Here is a 19,808-nt window from a genome sequence, read left to right as displayed (position 1 = left end):
GAAATAATCTGTACCATATTTCCACAGGCGGTGTACCAGGCAGTGTACCAGTGGGTGCAGGTGGTGCCCATGGTTTCACTGATGGTGGCGCTGTGGGGCGCCAACATGTTTCTGTCATTGCTCGGGGATGCCCTCGCCGAGCACCGCGTGAGGTCCAAGTTCGTCGCCATGCAGGTGGTGGTAGCCCTGAATGCAATGCTCAAGGCCGTCTCCCGGCCAATAGCAGCGGCGCTGGCCTGCTACCCACCTCTCACCCCTGCGCTCTACTGCCACAGTAAGCACACACTGGGCAACTCTGATACATTTTCTAACCTCTTCGCATTTTACGTCTACATCTACACCTACATACTCCATATGCCACAAACAGAGTGAGCGAAAAACAGACTGTCTATACGTTTCTGTATGAGCCCCGGTTTCTCTTATCTTCTTCGGCCTTATGCGAAATGTACGTTGGTGACAATAGAATTGTGTCTAGACTCAGCTCCAAATGCCAGTTATCTAAATTTTATCAATGATGCTCCTCTAAAAGAATGTCATCTTTACTCCATGGGTTCCCATTTGAGTTTCCAAAGCATTTCTGTGAAATTTGTGTGTTGTTCGAACCTACTGGTAACATATCTGGCTTTGAATTGCTTCACCAATGGCCTTGCCGCAGCGGTAACACCGGTTCCCCTCAGATCACCGAAGTTAAGCGCTGTCGGGCTGGGCTAGCACTTGGATGGGTGACCATCCGGTCGGCTGAGCGCTGCTGGCAAGCGAAGTGCGCTCAGCCCTTGTGAGGCCAAGTGAGGGGCTGCTTGATCGAGAACTAGCGCCTCCGGTCTCCTAAACCGAGGGGAGAGTGGTGTGATAAAACTGCACTGGTCAGCTGTGGCCACGCTTGTAACATTCCATCGAGAGGAGGAGGCTCGTGGTGAAAACTGAATCTCACGAGGCAACGTCACCATGGTGACCTCACATTTTAAGTGAAAAGGTATACTAGCAAGACATTGGACCCGGCAATCAATCCCCTTGCGAATATTTGGGCCATAATTCTTGCAGGACCTTCAGAAAGTATAGATTCTAACTTGCGAATGGACCGGTTTTCTGTTACTCTCTCCGCCACACTGCAGAAGCGTAACGCTAGGAATGGCGGTTATAGCGGAAACCGGTTTTCAGTTATAGCGTTTTATTCCTCTCCAGTTTATACTGGCTCTAAAAACCGATAAAATAAACCGATTTTTGAAACAATCAGTCTTTTTACTGCTATTGTGTCCAGCAATAAAAGTAGACTGAACAGCGATTGAAACTTTCTATTAAAGGTGAAGGATTACGAGACCGAGGTCGGTAATGAGGCTGATACTGTGGCAGAAATCGGACTCAGAGTCTCCAGCAATGATTGAGAAGGCAAAGCAAGCGGTCGGGACGACAGTGACAGCAAAAGGTCACGCACTGATGACTTTCCTATATCGCCACTTTTAGACTATTTTACAAGGTTGTGTTTATTTTGGCACTAGACAGTATACTCAGTTTGACCTGCCAGGTTAGCAGAGAGCGCTAATGCGCTGCTTCCTGGACTCGGGTAGGCGCGCCAGCCCCGGGTCAAATCCGCCCGCCAGATTAATGACGAGGGACGGTGTGCCGGCCAGCCTGAATGTGGTATTTAGGAGGTTTCTCACATCCCTCTAGGTGTATACCGGGATGGTCCCCATGTCTCACCTCAGTTACACGACTCACAGACATTTGAAACAAATCCACACTTTTGCCTGATTTCCACTAGATACAGACAGATGTGTTACTCTGATTCCATCCCAGGGGGTACGAGGTGGTGGTAGAAAGGGCATCCGGCCAACCCTTCACATTAACATGCCATATCAACCACGCCAACGCCGTGCACAATACGGGACAAAGGCACAAGCGATAGATAGATAGATAGATAGAAGTATACTCAGTTGACAGTAAAGTAGAAACAACATTAAGAACACAGAATGTAAGCAACTGCAACATGCATAACGATAAACAAAAAAAAAGTTGTTTTTCCACTTAACGGATTTGCACACACTTTCTGACACCGAGCGAGATGGCGCAGTGGGTAGACACTTGACTCGCATTCGGGAGAACGACGGTTTCAATCCCGGGTCCGGCCATCCTGATTTAGGTTTTCCTTGATTTCCCTAAATCACTCCAGGCAAATGCTGGGATGGTTCCTCTAAAAGGGCACTGCCAACTTCCTTCCCCATCCTTTCCTAATCCGATGAGACCGATGACCACGCTGTCTGGTCTCCTTCCCCAAACAACAAACCAGCCAAACACTTTCTGACGACTGGGTAATGCGATCAGTATGGGACGTGACCACCTCTGGCAGCAATGCAGGAATGACAGCGATACGGCATGCATGTCATCAGTCTCATGTTGTGGCAATAACGCCCATTCTTCCTGCAGAGCTGCTCGCATTCTTGGAAAGTGGTTGGTGGACGCTGACGTGATGCAACCCGTCTCCCTGTACTGGAGTGAACTCGGGAAAGCGAGCAGACCACGCCATGAGTGCAATACCTTCCGTCTCAAAGAATACATCAACCACCTGTTCCATATGGGGTCGAGCATTATCGTCCATCAGTAAGACGTCTGGGGCCACAGCACGTCGCGACAACTTCACATAAAGTCCCAAGATCTCATTGCGATACGTGACAGCAGTTAAATCTTGCTGATTCACCCATACAATTCCATGAAGAGGGGTCTGAGCAGTCAACATAATCCCTGCCCACACCATTAAAGATCTGCCTCGACATCGGTCTTTTCCCACAATGTCACACTGGACTCGCATTCGGGAGGACGACGGTTCAATCCCACGTCCGGCCATCCTGATTTTGGTTTTCCGTGATTTCCCTAAATCACTCCAGGCAAAGGCCGTGATGGTTCCTTTGAAAGGGCACGGCTGACTTCCTTCTCCGTCCTTCCCTAATCCGATGAGACCGATGACCTCGCTGTTTGGTCTCTTCCCCCAAACCAACCAACCAACCCACAATGTTTGGATCGGATTTCGGAATCCACATTCCCTCCATAAACGAATGCGTCCATAATTATTCTCCAGATCAAATCGGGACTCATCTGTGAAAATGACATTGGCCCACTGTTCGACCGTCCATCCGGCAAGCTGATTACTCGACTCTGGACCTCCCCCTCGAAGACGTGTCGGAGGTACACATACAGCAGGTCTCCAACAGTAAAGATCACTCTGCCGAATCCTTCTGTACACCGTTTGCCTCGATACAATACGTCCAGTGGATGCTGCGGGCTCAGATGCTAGTTGCCATGCAGTCCAAGGGCAGTACCATCGTGCCCTTACAGCCAAATAACGGTGCTCTTTTTTGATGTCACAGATGGTCAGCCCTGTCCTGGTCTTCGGTATATATGACGTGCATTCAATTTCTAAGGCCTCCGATTTTTTTTTCTCCGGACTGGAAAGAGATAGAAACATGCACATTGTTTTAAAATGAGGCTGCGTTCATTGTCAATATGTCCCAGAGATGGCAGCACTGTACGGCAGATGGAATTTTACCGCCAGCGGCGAGAAATGAGAACTGTTTTAAATACTTAAAATGGCGACGTTTTCCTTACTTGAACAGCGTGCAATCATTCGTTTTCTGAATTTGTGTGGTGTGAAACCAATTGAAATTCATCGACAATTAAAGGAGACATGTGGTGATGGATTTGTGGATGTGTCGAAAGTGCGTTTTTGGGTGCGACAATTTAATGAAGGCGGAACATCGTGTGACAACAAACCGAAACAACCTCGGGCTCGTAGGAGCCGGTCTGACGACATGATCGAAAAAGTGGAGAGAATTGTTTTGAGGGATCGCCGAATGACTGTTAAACAGATCGCCTCCAGAGTTGGCATTTCTGTGGGTTCTGTGCACACAATCCTGCATGACGGCTGAAAATGCGAAAAGTGTCATCCAGGTGGGTGCCACGAATGCTGACGGACGACCACATGGCTGCCCGTGTGGCATGTTGCCGAGCAATGTTGACACGCAACGACAGCATGTCGGTTGTGACAATGGATGAGACGTGGATGCCATTTTTCAAACCAGAAACAAAGCGCCAGTCAGCTCAATGGAAGCACACAGATTCACCGCCACCAAAAAAATTTCGGGTAACCGCCAGTCCTGAAAAAATGATGGTGTCCATGTTCTGGGACAGCGAGGGCGTAATCCTTACCCATTTCGTTCCAAAGGGCACTACGGTAACAGGTCCATCCTACGAAAATGTTTTGAAGAACAAATTCCTTCCTGCACTACAACAAAAACGTTCGGGAAGGGCTGCGCGTGTGCTGTTTCAGCAAGACAACGCACCCGCACATCGAGCTAACGTTACGCAACAGTTTCTTCGTGATAACAACTTTGAAGTGATTCCTCATGCTCCCTACTCACCTGACCTGGCTCCTAGTGACTTTTGGCTTTTTCTAACAATGAAAGACACTCTCCGTGGCCGCACATTCACCAGCCGTGCTGCTATTGCCTCAGCGATTTTCCAGTGGTCAAAACAGACTCGTAAAGAAGCCTTCGCCGCTGCCATGGAATCATGGCGTCAGCGTTGTGAAAAATGTGTACGTCTGCAGGGCGATTACGTCGAGAAGTAACGCCAGTTTCATCGATTTCGGGTGAGTAGTTAATTAGAAAAAAAGAATCGGAGACCTTAGAACTTGAATGCACCTCGTACTTTCGGTCTCTATGAACTCTCGCTATATCCGAGAAACAACGGAACGATTCACATAGGGTCACCTCAGTTTGAGAGTGTCCTGCTTCCATTATTCCTAAGGCCCTCCACCGCAGACAATCTGGTAGGTATCTTCCATGTGCCATACTGCAAAGCGACTTAGGCCTGGGGCTAAAACTTGATAGTGCCCTCCCCTCCCCTCTCTCCTCCCCCTCGGCCGTTTGAGACAGGAGTTCAAAAATTCTAAAAAAATCTATTTTTCAAAAATATACTTTGTAGCGCAAGAGTGTGACATATAAAAGATATTTGTTTGAGGGACTGTAAGACATGTTAGCCTAAGTGCAGTGCCAAGCCTCTTCACGCAGCATACTTCTACTTCATGACACTGTATTTCGCACTGTGGAATTCAGACGTGTATATTTTGTAATGGAAGCCGTCAAACCGATATTCAGGACAGTGGACATTAAAATGTCCTGTGGTGCCTCTCCTATTCCCTCGGTCGCTTTGACAACCTAACCCCGTTTAAAAAACCTCACAATGAATACTGGGTGGGGTTATTAATGACTGGGAGAATAAGACCTCTTCAGAAAATTTGCATTCTTAATTGCTTATTGGCTAATAACTTTCTCTTCAGTGTCACATAAAATATAAGAAACATAAAACCAGTAAATACAAGAGACAAGCAAGACCACATTGAAATGAAATTTATGGGGAGGTCTTATGGGACCAAACCTCTGGGGTCATCGGTCCCTAAGCTTACACACTACGTAATCTAACTTAAACTAACTTACGCTAAGGACAACACACACCCATGCTCGATGGAGGACTCGAACCTCCGACGGGGGAAGCCGAGCGGACCGTGACAAGACGCCCCAAACCGCGCGGCAACCCCGCGCGGCACAGTTCATATTTCTTCAGTCCATATGCCCCATTTTTTTCTGTCTAATCTTGCTACAGATTTACACGGCGTGGTTTCCTTTCTGCCTAGGCGCTTCAGTCCGGAACCGATCGACCTCTACAGTCGCAGGTTCGAATCCTGCCTCGGGCATGGATGTGTGTAATGTCCTTAGGTTAGTTAGGTTTAAGTAGTTCTAAGTTCTAGGGGACTGATTACCTCAGATGTTGAGTACCATAGTGCTCAAAGCCATTTTTTTTCCTTTCCTGCGAAAGAATCTACCTTATCAAAGGTCGTTAAACATTTCGCTATGCGGAAAATCGAAATGTCGTTGTCTGACACCGAAAAACCTGTTGATACGAATAGTACCCAAGACTAGCGTGGTTTCGTGATTTGATTACGTCTATTTTCTCAGTGTCTACTGGATAAAACAAAATGGGCTTTCTAATATCGCAGCATTTGTAATACACGCCAAATAAGGGACACTGTTTTGGTAAAAATGGTAATTTTTATGTATTTCATTTACATAAATAACATGACAGAAAACAATTCACGAAGTACCATACCAATTGTCTATTAGGCCTACTACAAGAAAAAATGTTTCATGTCAGGAAATAGTTTCACATTTCATTCATATGCTGAAATTTTCATATAAATTTGGAATCGTCATATTCTTCCATATAGACTGAAGAGCCAAAGAAACTGGTATATATGCCTAACATAGTGTAGGGCCCCCGCTATTACGCAGAACTGCAGCAACATGACGTGGCATGGACTCGACTAATGTCTGAAGTAGTGCTGGAGGGAACTGACACCATGAATCCTGCGGGGCTGTCCATAAATCCATAAGAGTACGGTGGGGTGGGGGGGGGGGGAGGGGTGGATCTCTTGTGAACAGCACGTTGCAAAGCATCCCATCTATTCTGAACAGGCATCCCAGATATGCTCAATAATGATCATGACTGGAGAGTTTGATGGCCAGCAGAAGCGTTCAAACTCAGAAGAGTGTTCCTGGAGCCACTCTGTAGCAATTCTGGACATGTGTGGGGTGTCGCATTCTGCTTCTGGAATTGCCCAAGTCCTTCGGAATGCACAATGGACATGAATGGATGCACGTGATCGGACAGGATGTTTCCATTTCCAAAATCTTTAGGGAATTCAATACTGTGAGACCCACAGTGTCAAGAGTGTACCGAGAATACCACTTTTCAGGCATCACTTCTCACCACGGCCAACGCAGTGGCTGACGGCCTTCACTTAACGACCGAAAGCAGCAGCGTTTGCATCAGTTGTCAGTGCTAACAGACAAGCAACACTGCGTCAAATAACAGCACATATCGACGAGAGACGTAAACCAAGCGAATCCGATAGGCCAGTGCGGCGAAAAGTGGCGTTGATGGGATCTGGCAGCAGACGACCGACCCAAGTGCCTTTTCTAACAGCACGGCATCGCCTGCAGCGCCTTTTCGCCTTGTGACCACATCGGTTGGACCCCGGCGTCTGGAAAACCGTGGCCTGGTCAGATGAGTTCCGATTTCATTTGGTAAAAGCTGATAGTAGGGTTTGAGTGTGGCGAAGATCCCACGAAGCCATGGACCCAACTTACCCATAAGGCACTGTGCAAGCTGATGGTGTCTCCAAAATGGTGTGGGCTGTGTTTACATGGAATGGACTGGGTCCTCTGGTCCCAGTGAACCAATCATGGACTGGAAGCGTTTTATGTTGGGCTTCTTGGAGACTATTTGCAGCCATTCATGTATTTCATGTTTCCAAACAACAATAGAACTTTTATGGATGACAATGTGTCATGTCACCAGCCCACAATTGTTGGTGACTGGACAATTCGAGCGAATGATTTGTCACTCAGAGAGCTCGACACGAATCTCTTCGAACATTATGAGACATAATCGAAAGGTCAGTTCGCGCACAAAATCCTGCACTGTAACACTTTCGCAGTTACGGACGGTATATTTCAGTATATATGACGACAGTAACTGTTCTCGAAAGACGAGATACTGTTGATGACCGTGCAGCTTTTCCCTGGAATAAATGATGATTAACTGAAACCTCAGCTGCCGACAGGTGTTGCTGATATACTTCGATGTGGACAGCCGAAAATGTGTGCCCCGACCGGGACTCGAACCCGGGATCTCCTGCTTACATGGCAGACGCTCTGTCCATCTGAGCCACCGAGGACACAGATGAATAGCGCGACTGCAGGGACTTATCCCTTGCACGCTTCCCTTGAGACTCACATTCCACAATTCTACATATGTACTGTGCCTTATAGACGTTTGCCCATCCACTCATTTCTCGCGCACACTTTGGCGATTCCCGTAAGAGCTCTCTTTCGAGAAGAGTTACTGTCTTCATATATATATTTAAAGGCTACCCAGCCATTGACCTTCGTCTGTGCGAATGCGCACAGGTTGCCCAAACTCTTACGGGAATCGCCAAACTGTGCGCGAGTAATGAGTACATGGGCAAACGTCTATAAGGTACAGTACATACGTAGAATTGTGGACAGTTGGGAATATGAGCCCCACGGGAAGCGTGCAAGGGATAAGTCCCTGCAGTCGCGCTATTCATCTGTGTCCTCGGTGGCTCAGATGGACAGAGCGTTTGCCATGTAAGCAGGAGATCCAGGGTTCGAGTTCCGGTCGGGGCACACATTTTCAGCTTTCCACATCGAGGTATATCAACAACACCTGTCGGAAGCTGAGGTTTCAGTTGATCATCGTATATTTCAGTATTTCTGCAGGTGACTTCCAACGACTTGTTGAGACCATCATATAGCGAGATGCTGCACTACAACGGGCCACAGAAGGTTCGACACGATGTTAGCGTAGATGGTGATTATCTCGCGTGCACGGCTTTTGGCCCGGCCGTTGTGGCCGAGCGGTTCTGGGCGCGTCAGTCCGGAACCGCGCTGCTGCTACAGTCGCAGGTTCGAATCCTGTCTCGGGCATGGATGTGTGTGCTGTCCTTAGGTTAGTTAGGTTTAAGTAGTTCTAAGTTCTAGGGGACTGATGACTTCAGATGTTAAGTCCCATAGTGCTCAGAGCCATTTGAACCATTTGAACAGCTTCTGGGCACACTGCGTTGCGATCTCCATACGAAACGATCCAGTAACAGCAGGTAAGGCCATGTCCTCACGTCATTCACAGCAGCGGACAGAGTTGAAAACAAATAAGGCGCCAGGTCCAGATGAAATACCAGTTCGATATAGCAGAGAGTACTCAGCGCCATTGACCCATTGTTGAGCGTGTGTTTATTGCGAGTTTCTCGCCCAGCGCAAAGTTCATACCAACCGGAAAAAAGCGCAATGTGTCTTTCAGATCAATATCCTTAACACTGGTTGCTGCATAGTCCAAAAAAAAAAAAAAAAAAAAAATTGTCTCTGAGCACTATGGGACTCAACATCTTAGGTCATAAGTCCCCTAGAACTTAGAACTACTTAAACCTAACTAACCTGAGGACATCACACACACCCATGCCCGAGGCAGGATTCGAACCAGCGACCGTAGCAGTCCCGCGGTTTGTCCAAGAAACACATTCTGAGTTCGAATATATTAAACTTCCATAAGAAGAAAAAGCTTTTTCCCACAAATGAGAACGGATTTAGAAAGCAAACCTACAAACCATAGTGGAGAGCAACAGGCAGATTCCATATTTCTAGATTTCCGGAAAGCGTTTGAGACGGCACCCCACCGCAGACTGTTGACGAAGATCCGAGCATACGGCTTGTGAGTGGCTCGAAGACTTCTTAAGTAACAGAACCCAGTGCGTCTACATGTACGTGATTACTCTGCAATTCACATTTAAGTGCTTGGCAGAGGGTTCATCGAACCACAATCATACTACCTCTCTACCATTCCACTCCCGAACAGCGCGCGGGAAAAGCGAACACCTAAACCTTTCTGTTCGAGCTCTGATTTCTCTTATTTTATTTTGATGATCATTCCTACCTATGTAGGTTGGGCTCAACAAAATATTTTCGCATTCGGAAGAGAAAGTTGGTGTCTGAAATTTCCTAAATAGATCTTGCCGCGACGAAAAACGTCTTTGCTTTAATGACTTCCATCCCAACTCGCATATCATATCTGCCACACTCTCTCCACTATTACGTGATAATACAAAACGAGCTGCCCATTTTTGCGCCCTTTTGATATTCCCCGTCAATCCCACCTGGTAAGGATCCCACACCGCGCAGCAATATTCTAACAGAGCACGAACGAGTGTAGTGTAAGCTGTCTCTCTAGTGGACTTGTTGCATCTTCTAAGTGTCCTGTCAATAAAACGCAACCTTTGGCTCGTCTTCCCCACAATATTATCTATGTGGTCTTTCCAACTGAAGTTGTTCGTAATTTTAACACCCAGGTACTTAGTTCAATTGACAGCCTTGAGAATTGTACTATTTATCGAGTAATCGAATTCCAACGGATATATTTTGGAACTCATGTGGATCACCTCACACTTTTCGTTATTTAGCGTCGCCACACCAAACAGCAATCTCTTCTAAATCGCTTTGTAACTGATACTGGTCTTCGGATGACCTTACTAGACGGTAAATTACAGCATCATCTGCGAACAACCTAAGAGAACTGCTCAGATTGCCACCCAGGTCATTTATATAGATCAGGAACAGCAGAGGTCCCAGGACGCTTCCCTGGGGAACACCTGACATCATTTCAGTTTTACTCGACGATTTGCCGTCTATTACTACGAACTGCGACCTTCCTGACAGGAAATCACGAATCCAGTCGCACAACTGAGACGATACCCAATAGGCCCGCAGCTTGATTAGAAGTCTTGTGAGGAACGGTGTCAAAAGCCATCCGGAAATCTAGAAATACGGAATCAACTTGTCAATGGTGAATGTTATCTGAAACAAGGGTATCATCAGGAGTTCCCTAGAGAAATGTGATAAGACTACTCTTACTCCCTATACTTTCTTTTTTTTTTTTGCAAGTTAAAAGTAGAATGGTCTGGGGTTAAATTGGAAGACTGTGAGACTTCAGAATAGATGGGAATACACTTCACAGGTCTCTAACGTTCAGAAACACTGCATGAATTTCAAACCAAAAGTCTCCACCAGGAACAACCTACAGAGAAAACTGCCAGGATCACAGTGGGGCAGTCAAGCTGAAACCATGCAAACTTCTGCAGTGGCATTATGCTACTCCGCTGCGGAGTATGCCTGTCCTGTTTGCTATAAGTCAGCACAAGCCAAACAGGTGGACATCGCAGTAAACGACAGATGCAGGATTATAACAGGGTGCTCGAAGTCAACTCCTGCCGAATGGCTCTACCACCTTGCAGGAACTGCACCACCTTTTCAAAGAGAAACAGCAGCAAACAGAGAAAGGACAAAACTGGAGCAGGAAAAACCCACCCTATGAATGGGCAACTACCCACAATGACTTAAGATCAAGGTAAAGTTTCTTCAGTGCATCGGAGAAACCAACATCCACTGATGAAAAAGCCAGGCTGCAACTGTGGAGGACCGAGACATTCAGTCCTCCTGGTTATAAAAGATTTTCAGGGTTTTTACCGCCTGGTGAAGGTGAGAATTGGCCAGTGTGGAAGTCCTTGAATAGTCTGAGGTCAGGAGTGGGCAGAACACGGGTTAACCCGGCGAAATGGGGATGCATTGAAGAAAACAAAACCCAATGTGACTGTGGGGAAGAACAGACTGTTCAACATATGCTTTAATATCGACGGTGTCCAGCCACCTGCACAGCAGATGACCTTCCTCCTGATACGAAAATAACAATAATTCTCTCTCTCTCTCTCTCTCTCTCTCTCTCTCTCTCTCTCATATGATGTGACGGACGAGGTGGACAGCAATCTGCAGCTGTGTCTCATGACGCTCTGACGTACGGAAATGTGTCGTCATTGAGTGATTGTAGGAATATGCAAGATGAGTTAGAAAAAATTCTAGTTGGTATCATTTACTTGCTCTAAATGTAGAGAAATGAAAGTTAATGCGAATGAATAGGAAGAAGCCTGCAGTGTTCGAATACAGCATTAGAGGTGTGCTGCTTTACACAGTCACGTCGATTAGATACATTGCCGTAACGTTGCAAAGGAATATGAAACGGAAAGAGCATGTAAGAATAGTAGGACAGAAGGCGAAAGTTCGAATTCAGTTTACTTCAAGAATTTTGGAAAAGTACAGCTCATCTACAAAGGAAACCGCATGTGGAATACTAGTGCCACCAATTGTTGAGTACTGCTCGAGTGTTTGGGATCTTACCAGGCTGCATTTAAGGAACACATCGAAAAAATTCAGGAGCGTGCAGCTAGGTTCGTTGCCAGTAGATTCGACCAGCACGCAAGTATCATGGAGATAGCCCTCCTGGCTAACCGTGCAGTCTAACAAGCTGCTCACCGAGTGGGAAGCCGTGCTGGTCTCCGGCAGGAAACCACCCAGCGGATTAATGTGGAGGTCCAGTGTGCAGGCCAGCCTGTGGATGGTTTTTAAGGCGGTTTTCCATCTACCTCGCCGAATGCGGGTTGGCTCTCCTTATTCCGCCTCAGTCACACTGTGTCGGCGATTGCTGCGCAAACACCATTTCCACATACGCGTACACCACACTTACTCTCCCACGCAAACATTCGGGGTTACACTCGTCTGGTATGGGATGTTTCTCAGGGAGTCCACTGGGGGCCAAGCCGCACAGTAACCCCCTGATTGGTGTGGGGTGGCGGGGGGGTGGGTGTGGACGGGGGAGGGGGAGGTAGACTGCTGTGGCCTGCTATGAGGTTGTGAACCACTGAGGCCTACGGTGGGACGAAGCCTCTCCGTCGTTTCTAGGTCCACAGTTTAATACATACATACATAACTTCCTGGAAGATTAAAACTGTGTGCCAGACCGAGACTCGAACTCGGGACCTTTGCCTTTCGCGGGCAAGTGCTCTACCATATCAGCGCTATAGAGTGAAAATTTCATTCTAGAAACATCTCCCAGGCTGTGGCTAAGCCATGTCTCCGCAATATCCTTTCTTTCAGGAGTGCTAGTTCTGCAAGGTTCGCAGGAGAGCTTCTGTAAAGTTTGGAAGGTAGGAGACGAAGTACTGGCAGAAGTAGAGCTGTGAGGACGGGGCGTGAGTCGTGCTTGGATAGCTCAGTTGGTAGAGCACTTGCCCGCGAAAGGCAAAGGTCCCGAGTTCGAGTCTCTGTCCGGCACACAGTTTTAATCTGCCAGGAAGTTTCATATCAGTGCAGATTCCACTGTAGAGTGAAAATTTCATTCTACATACATACGTGCATTACAGAGACGCTTCTTGAACTGAAATGGGAAGAAAGGAACGAGGGAAGATGACGCTCTTCTCGCAAAGAACTACTGTGGAAATTCACAAAAACGGCGTTTGAGGCCGTCTGCAGAACGTTCTACTGCCGACAACGCACATTTCCCGTAGGGATGATGAAGATAAGCTGCGAGAAATTAGGACACTTGCGGGTGCTTCAAACAGTCGTTTAGTCGCTTCTCCCAAACCCCATTTGCGAGTGCAACAGGGAACGAAATGACTAGTGATGGTATGTCATGCCCTCCAACATGCACTGCACTATGCATGTTGATGTAGGATGGCCTTTTTGTCTGTACTGTAAGTACTGAAGTTCACATAAGCATGAAAATTTAATCAACATATCAAAAAAGCATGTAAATATTGGAGTTTCAGTCGGTAGTGTTCGGTAATGGCGTTCACAGCGGAACGCTTTCCATTTCCGTCAGTATAGGTGATGACTTTGCTGTTTCAGTGGTGGTGGACATGGCTCTGCTGGTGATCAACCTGGCGATGGCTGCGTGGGGACGAGATCTGTACCGTCGCGATCTGCCCAAGATCGTCCTCACGAGCATCCGGCGACTGAGTGCGGACGCCACCACTTCGCCGCAGACTTCACCACGCCACACCCGACAAGCGCCCGCCATAGTAGCCGCTTAGCTCTGCTGCTCGCAAGACACCACACCAGGTCCAGCTAGCCTCTGTCGTGACGGCTATAAACTGGCAAAGGTGCCTCAAACACGCAAGATTGTTCCATATTGGGCTTAAATGACTACCTGCTACCACAGCTGTCTGGAGGACCTTTACTTGACAGAAAAGATCACGATAACCACCTGACCTCACTATAGGGGAGACGACAACAATGTTCACTGAACCTACCCCAGACATTGTAATTAGCCAGTAGAAGAGGTGCAGCCACTTCATATGACTTTAAGTCGTTGACAAAACTCACTTAGCCCACCCAGACATTGCAACTGGCCAGTAGAGTTTGTGGTAAACTACTCTACATGAGTTTTGAAAGTGGGCAAAGCTGCACACTTCCATATTAGCATCCAACTGGTTTTCTGTCTCAACAAGTTACTCTCACCCAAAATCAGCTACCACAGTCCCGTAGAGGGAATAATAGAACCACCACAAAGGCATCATGACACCAGTCTTCGCTATCGTCTCTCATAGTAGTTTCATAGAAGGAATGGTCCTCCACTTCACTAATATTATGATGCTAGTATTAGGCAAGTGCCTACATGGATGACAGGTCTTGTCCACATATCACCATGTACTCTCAACTGCCCTGTATCACCACACCTACGGAACAGCATGTACGTACATCTCCACGACTGGGACTGTCAACCTCTCCTTTGTTGTATTTGCTAGTGAGGGAAGGTGGCTCTACTGCACAGACATTACACCCTCAAAGTCAATCAACGTCAGTCATGGTAGCCACGTACTGGTGATTATTACTTGACTCTATGAACACTATGAACAGGCTGAGCTGTCTTCTATCATAAATGACGTATAGCATGTTCATGACTGTTCTGAAGGCATTGCAAAGTCAGACTAACGTGGCCGCCATCATAGTGGCTGCCCGTAATTGTGGCTCTATATTAAAGATATCACAACACTTTATGTAGCTTGTCCCAGTAATAGCAGACACATAGCAAGGGCGAAAGCTCCACCCTAATCAACATGTTGCAGTTTACTAACATCCATCTGTGCAGGTGCCTAAGGTCGGTGATTAACTTGACAGTTCAGATGCAGGTGGTCCCCACGACAGAAGCTGTCTAGTGTGGACAGTCCAGGATGGACGTAGTAGGTGCCAGTTCCACTAGCCACCTATTGGACACGTTGACTCTATTGAGTAAGCATCCCCACACCTGGCACAGCTAGTCCCCAGGTTCAGACACCCCTGCAGAGGACAGTGGTTCTACTATGCAGGCATCAGCTCACTCAACTTACCTTGCTGTGTCATAGTTGGCACCTAGCAAGGTCTATAGCTCCATACCAAAGTTATCACCATGCTAGACTTGCCTCATTAAAAATAGGTAGTGCTTGTAGCTGCTCTCCTCCAAAGACTTGGAAATGCCAGCTGCTTTTGGTCCTCACAGTAAAAACCGCTCAGTAGAGATACTGATTCTACTGCAAAGCTATCACCGTAATGGACACAGCTGGCTACTACCGTGACAAGCACTCACTTGGCAATTTTTGTTTACTTTCCAAAAGTTTCACCAGTCCGGACTCAGCTGAACTCCATCAGTGCAGGTGCCCAGGCGGAATGGTGGCTCTCCTCTAAAGACATCACCACACTTGGCGATCATTGGGTATGAAGTGGATGTGATGGCGCCGCTGTATTACATTGACATGATCCCCCCTCCTTCGCCGCTCCCTCCCCCCCCCATTTCTTTGAAGGGAGTAGCTAGTACCTTCCAGGATGCTGGTAATACTATAACACAATCTATCCTGGCGCAGGACACAGATTGTTCCTGTGACAGCAGTTACTGCACAGTGGCTACCTAGTCGTGATGAGACATCCACTCCACATCGTGACACCAAACAAATGTCTTCGTTGATACGGAAGTTACTGAAATCATATCCTGAGAGCCACTTCAACACACATTTTCAGGACGAAGAAGTGCCAAGCTGTGTGTTTGTGCTGGACTTAAGATATGGAAATACTGGGACTATCATCGTGAAACATGTGCATGTGACTGTGTTTCCAGTATACATTCATACTCGTAAGCTACAATACTGCTCCAAATTTAATTTATTATCGTATTTGTCTTCTGTAGTAAAGATGTGGAAAATAACACATAGTTGTCTGCAAACCTATTCTTTTCTATATTTTTAATGTCTAAACTTATTTTTCAGCTTTTCACGTCTGTGTAAGCAAGACAAAGTTTCATAAACCATATCGAGGATTGCAAGACAATCCCAAACGGTGATAAAGCCCCCACAACTACCTAGTCACCACCACATTGCTATATTTTGCTGTAATAGTGAACCGTTCCTAATTTAATTGGAAGTTGGTAACAGAACAATTTTTGGTTCGCTCGGAATTTCATTTAGAAGTATATAAAAGAATTTGACTGACTTCGTTCTGGACAATAGTACTAGCCTGAAACACACACACACACACACACACACACACACACACACAACAACAACAAAAATCGAGACTTCTCGCGCTACTAAAGCGCTTTTTTGTCTTTGCATATCAGTGGCACGACTGGTTTCTTGGGCTTGAACTCTATCCTTACGTGAAGACCAGTTCAGTCAGCATCAATCTTCTGAGCTGTAGTACACAGACAGGTTGATACAGACTTGTCATCACTCACTGCTGTTCTGGTTCAATCCCTCTCGCGCAGGAGCTCCAATACAAGCGACAAGAGAATAGTATTCACATTTACCTGCTCTGTTGGCCATTCGAACTGCAACTCTACAAACGAACGGAAATAATGAAATTTTTGTTATTTTGCCTACACCGTAAGCTAGGAAGAATACACACATATTATAATAATGGATGCATACATGTACAAATGTATATAAATTCCACATCTTCACCGAAACTACATGACCATTTTTAACTAACTTGGTACCAATATCAGTTATTATCTGGAAAGAACTGCTGTAGGGGTAAAAATCACCTGCCTATGAAAGAGGTAAGAGTGGGATGAAATGACAGTTTAGCCCCTTATGCGCAAATACCCATATTTTATTCATCCAGTATTTGAGAATGAGAATACGTAGTGACTTGCGACAAGCTTTACACATAATATCAAGACTTGACGATATTTCTCTGACAACCCCCACAAATGATGAATGGATAAAAGTTTATCGCTTGATACATTTTCGCTGTTCATGAATCAGAACTGCAGCATGAAGCGTAACACTCCATTTTTTTTACTTGTTTGATACCAACACTATTCAGAACACGTTTCGCAGACAGTAGCTACACTACGTGATCAAAAGTATACCGACAGTCCCAAAAACATACGTTTTTCAGAGTAGGTGCATTGTGCTGGCAGGTACTCCATATCAGCGATCTCAGCAGTCATTAGACATCGTAAGAGAGCACAATGGGGCGCTCCGCGGAACTCACAGACTTCGAACGTGGCCAGATGATTGGGTGTCGCTTGTGTCATACGTCTGTACGCGAGGTTTCCACATTTATAGACATCCCTAGGTCCACTGTTTCCGGTGTGATAGTGAAGTGTAAACGTGAAGGGATAGGTACAGCACAAAAGCCTACAGGCCGTCCTCGTCTGTTAACTGACAGAGACCGTCAACAGTTGAAGAGGGTCGCAATGTGTAATAGGCAGACATCTATCCAGACCATCACACAGGAATTCCAAATTGCATCAGGATCCACTGCAAGTACGATGACAGTTAGGGGGGGAGGTGAGAAAACTTTCATGTTCGAGCGGCTGCTCATAAGCCACACATCACGCCGGTAAATGTCAAAAGTCGCCTCGCTTGGTGTAAGGAGCGTAAACATTGGACGATTGAACAGTGGAAAAACGATGTGTGGAATGACGAATCACGGCACACAATGTGGCGATCCGATGGCATGGTGTGGGTATGGCGAATGCTCGGTGAACGTCATCTACCAGCGTGTGTAGTTCGAACAGTAAAATTTTGAGGCGGTGGTGTTATGGTGTGGTCGTGTTTTACATGGAGGGGCTTGGCACTATCACAGCACAGGCCTACATTGATGTTTTAAGCACCTTCTTGCTTCCCACTGTTGAAGAACAGTTCGGGGATGTAGCTTGCATCTTTGAACGCGATCGAGCACCTGTTCATAATGCACGGCCTGTGGCGGAGTGGTTACACGACAATAACATCCCTGTAATGGACTGGCCTGCTCAGAGTCCTGATCTGAATCCTATAGAACACCTTTGGGATGTAAAACTTTGAACATAGCTGCTAAGGTTCAGTGACCGTGTCAGAATTATATTGTGACAAATAAGCCCTCGGTCACAAATACTAAGTCAAAATTGACCTGGTTTCGACGCTACTGTGAGCGTCGTCTTCAGAATTAGACTAACTGTACTAAAACATTAATAAAATTAAAGTTTGTACTGACTCGAAAAGATGCAGTAACTTACAAGTCACGTATTAAAAAAGATCTAAGCCGGAAAGGCGACGTCATGAACACTTGTGAGATGGCGAGCCGCTAAGGGCAACCCTTGTTCACAGTACGAGCAGCTCTTAGCGGCTCGCCATCTCACAAGTGTTCATGACGTCGCCTTTCCGGCTTAGATCTTTTTTAATACGTGACTTGTAAGTACTGCATCTTTTCGAGTCAGTACAAACTTTAATTTTATTAATCTACTATATACGTAATATTTTAGTACAGTTAGTCTAATTCTGAAGACTACGCTCATAGTAGCGTCGAAACCAGGTCAATTTTGACTTAATATTTGTGACCGAGGGCTTATTTGTTACCATATAAACCTTTGGGATGTTTTGGAACGCCGACTTCGTGCCCGGCCTGACCGACCGACATCTATACATCTCCTCAGTGGACGTGAAGAATGGGCTGCCATTCCCCAAGAAACCTTCCAGCACCTGATTGAACGCCGTGCGGTTCTAGGCGCTACAGTCTGGAACCGAGCGACCGCTACGGTCGCAGATTCGAATCCTGCCTCGGGCATGGATGTGTTGAAATGTTCAAATGTGTGTGAAATCGTATGGGATTTAACTGCTAAGGTCATCAGTCCCTAAGCTTACACACTACTTAACCTACATTATCCTAAGGACAAACACGGACACCCATGCCCGAGGGAGGACTCGAACCTCCGCCGGGACCAGACGCACAGTCCATGACTGCTGCGCCTTAGACCGCTCGACTAATCCCCATGGATGTTAGGTTTAAGTAGTTGTAAGTTTTAGGCGACTGATGACCTCAGAAGTTAAGTCCCATAGTGCTCAGAGCCATTTGAACCATTTGTTTCAGAGAGACCGTCTACACTATTTTTGAAGCCAGCGAAGCCCTTCAAACACTTACAATCAAGGGATGAAGAGTTCTGGATGCACTCGTGGACATGGGCATGGAAACGAGCGTGTGAAGTAAGTTCGTAGATACGTGAGTGGATCGATAACAGAACACAGTATAACAGATAAATAAGAGAACACAGTATGTTGTCCTCGACGGTGATGAGGATGAAATGATGATGAGGACAACACAACAACCTGTTCCGGAGCGGAGAAAAACCTCCTACCCTGGTGGGAATCGAACCCGTGCCCGTTTGCAGGGGTGGGGGGGGGGGGGGGGAGGGGCGAGCACGTCACGACCCAGCTGGGCTTTATCTGCTGGCTCTTTTGCCATCGGCTTCGGTTTCAATAGAACCCCGTGTCAGTTGTTACGTCTATCTACATTATTCCTTGAAGTAGTGCAAAATTTGGAAATTTGTGGTAAGGTCTGATGGGACGAAACTGCTGAGATCATCGGTCCCTAAACTTACACACTACCTAAACTAACTTACGCTAAGGACGACACACACACCTACGCCCGAGGCAGGACTCGAACCTCCGACGGAGGGAACCGCGCGGACCGTTACAAGACGCCTAAGACCGCGCGGCTATTCCGCGCGAAGTAGTGCATTTCCAAAAGTTAACGAGCACTTAGGTCATCCTGTACTTCCAGATCTCAATGTCGTTACCAGTCCCGTCCTGTGATGAACGCATACGTAACACCCTACACGACTAGGAATGAAACTTGTTTCATTGTACCGTTTTCAATAGTATGATTTCGTGTGGATTACGTTATCGGTGGGCAACTGCCTTTCCGCAGTTGTAACAGCGGTTCCCGTCAGATCATCGAAGTTAAGCTCTGTCGGTCTGGGCTAGCACTTGGATGGGTGACCATCCAATCTGTCTAGCGCTGTTGGCAAGTGGGGTGCGCTCAGCCCTTGTGAGGCAAACCGAGGAG

The 19,808-nt window shown here is 46.7% G+C and overlaps 1 protein-coding gene, 1 non-coding gene and 1 pseudogene across 2 annotated transcripts in view; 2 read left to right on the top strand and 1 right to left on the bottom strand.

Moving 5' to 3' along the window:
* Nucleotides 1–15,214, top strand: part of LOC126106169 (organic solute transporter subunit alpha-like) — a 38,811-nt gene extending 23,597 nt beyond the window's left edge. The window contains exons 5-6 of the mRNA XM_049912408.1: nucleotides 28–274; nucleotides 13,356–15,214. Coding sequence (XP_049768365.1) covers nucleotides 28–274; nucleotides 13,356–13,540 — 432 coding nt within the window. The 3' untranslated portion in view covers nucleotides 13,541–15,214. The remainder of the gene's footprint in view (nucleotides 1–27; nucleotides 275–13,355) is intronic.
* LOC126106935 (5S ribosomal RNA) lies at nucleotides 637–754 on the top strand (annotated as a pseudogene).
* Trnat-ugu (transfer RNA threonine (anticodon UGU)) lies at nucleotides 7,713–7,786 on the bottom strand. Its single transcript has one exon. It is a non-coding gene; the product is annotated as a tRNA-Thr (tRNA).
* Nucleotides 15,215–19,808: the final 4,594 nt, after the last annotated feature.

The sequence above is a fragment of the Schistocerca cancellata genome, chromosome 10, assembly GCF_023864275.1.
Source record: "Schistocerca cancellata isolate TAMUIC-IGC-003103 chromosome 10, iqSchCanc2.1, whole genome shotgun sequence".
NCBI lineage: Eukaryota > Metazoa > Arthropoda > Insecta > Orthoptera > Acrididae > Schistocerca > Schistocerca cancellata.
The sequence above is the reverse complement of the archived record's forward strand: the minus strand, read 5'-3'. Positions and strand labels throughout refer to the sequence as shown.